The sequence below is a fragment of the Lepidochelys kempii genome, chromosome 2 (assembly GCF_965140285.1).
Source record: "Lepidochelys kempii isolate rLepKem1 chromosome 2, rLepKem1.hap1, whole genome shotgun sequence".
Classification (NCBI taxonomy): Eukaryota; Metazoa; Chordata; order Testudines; family Cheloniidae; genus Lepidochelys; species Lepidochelys kempii.
The window spans coordinates 258,538,734-258,545,243 of NC_136381.1; the positions used below are offsets into that span (position 1 = coordinate 258,538,734).

Here is a 6,510-nt window from a genome sequence, read left to right on the forward strand (position 1 = left end):
AGCCTCAGCTGGTGTACATTGTTGTCATAAATCCATTAAAGCCAACAGAGCTATGACAATTTATACTGAGGATCCGTCCCCTGAGCTGGCAGTGAACGCAGTGGCAGAGGGAAGAATGGGCAGCATCCCCACGCACAGAGTGAAGGCAGAGATCAGCCTACCTGGAAATGTGGCTGAACGGCAGGTCGTCCCGGTGATAGAGAGTGGATGCCCAGAAGGTCTGGATCTTCACCCCATGCTGAGCGCACACCCGCTGCAGCGCCTTCTCTACGTCCAGCTCCTCTTTCGTCACCTAGCACCAATGGGGACAAAAGCAGAGAGAGGCTCTTCTGTCTGCGCACCCAACGTGCAGCTGAGAGCATCTGGGGTGCCTCATGCACACTGACCTCCCACTCCTATGTCCTCCCCTTTGCCAGATTTGGCTTTGGCCTCAATCCCTCGCACCCCTCCCTTTAAGAGATGAGCACAAGCAAAATGCCAACAATTCCTAGACATTATATCCTGGGTTTCATTTATTAGATCAACACACATCAGCTGTACCCAGCTGCCCCTTGACCTGTCTGCTATTACAGCCTGATCCCGCACTCATGGTAGCCAATGAGAGTCCTGCCATTGACTACACAGGCCTTGCATCAAGCTCTTAGTTGACCAGTTTCTTGTAGGCATCATAAAAGAGTTGGTTGTTGAGAAGGAATTTGAAGGAGAAGAGGAACAGCTCAAGGAGGGTGATTCATGTGCAGAAGGCAATGTGGCAGAAGGCATAAAGGACTGGGTCCATGGCCCACTGATATCCAGGGGCATCTTGCCACTCACTGCAGTGGGCTGTGCATCACGCCCAGACAGAGTTGCAGGATGGATGGTCGAGACAGGTGCCATTGGCGGAGCCAGGAGTCGATGTGACAAGATGGGGTAAGTAGGGAGGGGCACAGCTGTGATGGACCTTAAACGCGGATTAAACTGCTTGTGCTGGGTGGATTAATGGATTTTTAAATCCAGATCAAGGCAAAGGGATGAAGTTCTGGCCTTCCCAAGGGCTGTGGCTAGGGTTGCCAACTCTGACTGAAACTATTCCGGGAGATTTTTTTCCCCAGCATGACGTGGTGTCATTTCCTTAAAATATCCTATTAAAATCTCCCGGATTGCTTTCAACAATCCCCGGGAGATCGATGCTGATTCCAGGAGACTACAGGCCACTCCTGGAGGGTTGGCAACCCTAGCTGTGGCTGTGATTCAGATTGGTGGCTAGGGACATTGCAAGTTTCCAATAGCCACTCACAATTAGCTCGCTGAGAATATGCTGACACAGCCCCCATCACTGCCCCAAACCATACACCTGGCTCCCTCCTCAGTCCTGTTCTGGCCTCTGACACGCAGTTGGGCAGTTCCAATTCCATCCAGAAGAAGGTAGTGGTGGCCCCTACGAGCCAGCCAGTTCATCATCATGACACTTCCACTTCTCTGACTGCAGGAAAATAGCCTGCTTCTCCCTCCTTGCCCCTGCAGCTGCTATATCAGAGCAGTCAATTCCCTAGTTTCCTGGTGAGCTCCTCCTCCAGATCTGCTGTGCAGAAATCGGCGGATCTCCACTTCTGCCAACAGATCGACGTCCCACCAACAGGACAAGTCTATCCTCTTTTGCTTCCTCACCGTTCTCCATCTAACTGCAGGGGCGCCCTCCCTGCCTCCACTTCCCTATACACAGGTAGGCTGGGCTCTTTGCGGCGCCCTCCCTGCCTCCACTTCCCTATACACAGGTAGGCTGGGCTCTTTGCTGGTGCCCCCTTGCTCCCACTGTACTCTGCCTGCTGCTGGCTCCCAGTCTGAGCAAGGAGCCAGGGCGTGGCAGTGTATGCCCATCATTTCTGCAGTTCGAGAGGCACACAGCAGTTTCCAGTTGGAGGGAGAATATTGCTCCACCCTTGAGTCTCAGCCCTCCAGCATCCAGAAACTGCTTTCCTCCAAAGCACAGCGCCCCCGAGTGGCCACTCACAACCAGCAACCTGTACCCTGTACCCACAATTGATTCCCATCAGCCACTCGGACCTAAGACCTCCCTTGGAATTAGCCAGCTCCAAGGGGTTAAGACATGACAGTAGCAGAGAACATAAAGGACTCTGAATTCACAGGCCAGGCAAGTCCACTGCCCTGCACTAAATGTTCTTGCCAACTTTATGCTGAGCCAACATGGTTCAAACCTTTCCTTTACCTCTTCATGGAAAGCCACGGCAGCAACGGTGCCCAGCTGCGTAATAAGATCATGAACCACATCTTCCGGATTCCCTTTCCTTACCACCAAATTACTGCGGATACACAAAGTTGGAAGGAATTAGGCTTTATGCTATTATTTATTATTATTCTTTGTATGACCGTGGCACCTAGGAGCCCCAGTCGTGGACCAGGACCCACAGTGCTAGCACAGAACAAAAAGATGGTCCTGCCCCAAAGAGCCTGCAGAGTAAGTATGAGACAAGAGACACCAGCTGGATACAGCCAGAGAGAGGCAGGGGCATTAAAAAAGAGACAATACTTATTATTGCCTCTCTTGTCCTTTCTTCTCCTTTCCCCCATTTTCATCTGCACATGGACCTCATTGTTTATGACCTGTTGAATGCAGACTGTTTGGGACAGGGGCGGTGTCTGCACTTGTGTTCGTGAGGCACCTATCATGCGTTTGCGTGCGTGGGAGAAAAGATTAATTTATTAACATCAAGCAAAGCAGTGCAGTGACTCTGGGTAGCTCTGCAATAGTTAAAGCCACACTGTCAGGACATAAGAACTTAAGAACAGCCACACTAGGTCAGACCAAAGGTCCATTTAGCCCAGTATCCTGTCTTCCGACAGCGGCCAGTGCCAGGTGCTTCAGAGGGAATGAACAGAACAAGCAATCATCGAGTTTAAATCACCAATTTAAACTCAATACTTAGGACAATTTAAACTCAATGCTTAGTTTATGCAAAAACACTGCTTCAAGAAAGGGCTTGGCTGGGTTTAGGTGGGGGACGTAGAGAGACATGCTGTGGAAACGGTTGTTCCCCTCTACATGCTCACAATGGATGTGAAAGGAGAGTTATGCATGGAGGAGCACCACTATGCATGGATCTAAAGTGAGGGAGAGTTACAATCTGGTCCGTTAATACTACGGCATTGAAAGGACATGCCAAATATTAACAGATGGAGTATAGATCTGAATGATCTTAAAAATCAGAGGTCTTTGCCATTTGAGCTAAAGAAGAATCTCTTATCTGCAGAGATGTTAGGTCTTATATGTGGCCTTTGTGAGTCAGTCGCAAGGCATCACATGTGTTTGAGCAGTTCTGATTCTCTCCAGTACAGGCCAGTGGCACATACTGGCCTGTTCATTACCTTTGTTAGGGATTCAGATTGGTCCTCCTAAATGAGCATAACCCCTTTCATGGACCATAGTGTATTGCAGACCTAAAGGTATTCTTCAGGTGTTGTGATCCACAACCTGTCACCACTGCACCCCCTCAGGAGAGGGGCAAGCCAGCTGCTGCATATTCTGCTACCCAAGGATTAACATTAGCTTGCTGTGATAATAATAAAATGAAGAAAAAGGTGCTTGGAAAATTTTAGATTCTAATAACTTTCCCTGACCAGTATGGACAAGATGATTTTCCTGAGGACTGTATTATCAGTGGTATAACACTGAGCTATGGGCTACACAGAAAGCCACGGCCCCTGTTGGTCTGAGAAAACATCTTTCATACATCAAGGGGGCTCAAGCTAACCACTAGATGAAACTCCCTAGGGATAGGAAGGATGGTCCAGTGGTTGGAGCACTGGCTTGACACTACGGAGACCAGTGTGCAACTCCCTCCTCTACCACAGATTTCCTATTACTTAGCCATTCTGTGCTTCAGTTTCCATCTGTAAAATGGGGATAAAAGTACTTCCCTACCACACAAGGATGTTGTGAGAATAAATACTTTATATAATGTGAGGTGCTGAGATGTTATGGTAATGGAGGCCATACAAGAACCTTAGATAGACAGATATCCCATAATTGCTGACCATGGGGTTTCTTGCATAATCTTCTGAAACATCTGGTGCTGGCTGCTGCCAGAGACAGGCTATTGGGCTAGCATGGGAATTCCTGTGTTTTTATGGTACTAGCAACAGGTGCTCAAACGTGCTTGTCACCAGCATTGCTTGCTCCATAGGACAGACAAGTCTTAAGGAAGAGGAGGTGGGAGAACAAAGTGGGTTAAATAATAAAACAGACTCATGTTTAGGACAAACCCCCCTGTACCTTCCTTTTTTCTTGAGTGTTTGCCTTAGATCCTTCACGCTTTCCAGTAAAAATTTGAGTCGATGCGGCCCAGTCTTTGGGAAACCATAGTAATAGGTTCTTAGGTACTGTCTTGGATCAAAGCAGTAGAGAGGAATGATATAGTCTGCGTTATTCTGAGCCCAGTGTAGTACCTAGAAATACAGAGAGGAGCAGTTAAAGATGTCAGTGCTCCAGGTGTTTTCTTTCTGTACAGCAATTCATAGCACCATTTCAATTTTCCTTTATTCAGACTCATCATGAAAAAGGAAGACATGCAACTGGATATTGTACTATAGCTTTTATTATAGGGTCTCTCTCTTCCAGGGCCTGATCCTGCACAGACTTTGTAGGCAAAACTCCCATTGACTTAAAAGAGACCAGGATCAGAGCCCCAGCGTGTCTATCACCTTGGTATCCAGATGCCAGTTATAAAAATTAGACTTCCTCAAAGGGGCTTATACAGCACCAAGGTGAAAGGTAGGTACGTCCATGTCGATTGAGTCAGTAATCACATCCCCATAGAAGTGCCTCAAGGCTAACCAGGGAATGCTGCTGCTCTTACAGCTGTCCCCTCCAACCTCCCCCTTCCCATGCACAGAGCCGGAACCCTTCATCGCAGTTACCACAGGGCATGGGGGCACTGAGGCAGTGACGGGGCACTCTCCCATGCCATCCCCACTCTTCCCCTAGGCTGGGATCTGCTGGACTCTCAGACCCTCTGCTGGCAGGAGGAGAGATTAAAATGTGGCCCTAGTTTAACGGACTAAAATGTGTGGGCAGCGTCCACAATAAGGGTCAGCGTACAGGGCATGAAAGACCCCATGGCAGTATCTGTAATGGGGTGGTGCTATCCCCAGAGTTCTGGTCAAATTCCAACCTCGGTAATTGCCGCTGGCCTCCCTAAATCTCCCTCTAGTCATGCAGGACACTGGTAGCGTTGCTATGTGCTGCTCAGAGCTCTGCCTTTCACTGCCAAAGATCCCTATAGGTCCCACCCCTACCTCCCAGGGACGATCAGGGTGACCAGATAGTAAGTGTGAAAAATCGGGACGGGGGGATGGGTAATTGGCACCTATATGAGAAAAAGCCCCAAATACCGGGACTGTCCCTGTAAAACTGGGACATCTGGTCACCCTCGGGATGACAGGTTTCAGAGTGGCAGCCGTGTTAGTCTGTATTGGCGAAAAGAAAAGGAGGACTTGTGGCACCTTAGAGACGAACCAATTTATTTGAGCATGAGCTTTCCTGAGCTACAGCTCACTTCCTCGGCTGCATCCCCTGGGGTTAGCAGGCCAGTGCTCAAACCACTGAGCTATCCCGCCCGCCCGCCATCATTCCGGGACACCAGCGAGCCCCTTTCCCCAACCAAAATGGCCCTGCCACCCGCCTCGCTTCCCCCTCTCCAGACCCAGCCGCCGGCTCTGCCCTTGCGGCCCCAGCTCAGGCTAGGGTCCCCCAGCCCGCTCAGGGCCCGGGCTCGGCCCCGCAAGCCCCGGCTCTCAGCAGCGGCCCCGGGGGCGGAGCTCAGAAGCGCCCGGGTTACATAAAGCCACGTGCGGGGCAGCCGGGACAACAACTCCGCAGCGGCCTGGGGCCGGGCTCCCGGCGGGGGCGCGGGGCTCGGCGCCCGGGGACGGCCCGGCCCAGCCCAGCCCGTGCCCCTGACCGCGCCCGGCGCTCCGCGGGCGGCAGCCGCGCCCCGCGCCCCCAGCCCGGCCCGCGCCGCCGCCTGCCCCCACCTGGCTGTCGTGGTAGCGCAGGTCGTGGCGCAGCAGGCAGATCACCGTCCTCGGCCCGGCCCCCGACATGCCGCGGGCAGCCCCCCGCCGCGGCCCGGCTGGGAGGAGCAGGAGGAGCCGCTCCGCCTCCCGCAGCCCCGGCCCGGCCCCCTGCCGCCGCCGTGCTACGCCCAGCCCCGGCCCCGCTGCAGCGACCGGGCAGGGCGACAAAGGCGGGGCCCCGCCCGGCTGCTCAGCCTTCCGTGCCGGCGTCCGGGGCCTGGTTGCCAGCCGGCGTGAAGGTGGGGCCACCTAAAGGCAGATTTAGACACTCTGAGCCCCCTTTTTGGCCTGCAACTACCCCTGTCCCCACAACACTGAAGGTCCACGCAGCAGGGCTGCAGTGTGTCTCTGTCTAAGGGTGATTGGGGTATCTTAAATGTTAACAAACACCACCCCACAAACAAATCGGTCAACTCAAACCAATAGCCCCAGCTGAGA

General features: G+C 52.3%; 1 protein-coding gene across 5 annotated transcripts in view; it reads right to left on the reverse strand.

Moving 5' to 3' along the window:
* The window catches only part of LOC140907831 (cryptochrome DASH), a 32,266-nt gene extending 26,079 nt beyond the window's left edge, over nt 1-6,187 (reverse strand). For 3 of the 5 annotated variants that reach the window (XM_073334701.2, XM_073334698.2, XM_073334697.1), the window contains exons 1-4: nt 6,031-6,186; nt 4,271-4,443; nt 2,207-2,300; nt 162-292 (exon numbers count right to left, since the gene is read on the reverse strand). In XM_073334701.2, coding sequence (XP_073190802.1) covers nt 162-292; nt 2,207-2,300; nt 4,271-4,443; nt 6,031-6,099 — 467 coding nt within the window. In that variant the 5' untranslated portion in view covers nt 6,100-6,186. Of the gene's footprint in view, nt 1-161; nt 293-2,206; nt 2,301-4,032; nt 4,249-4,270; nt 4,444-6,030 lie in introns of those variants that run through there. The other 2 variants (XM_073334700.1, XM_073334699.2) reach the window with 2 other exon arrangements.
* Nucleotides 6,188-6,510: the final 323 nt, after the last annotated feature.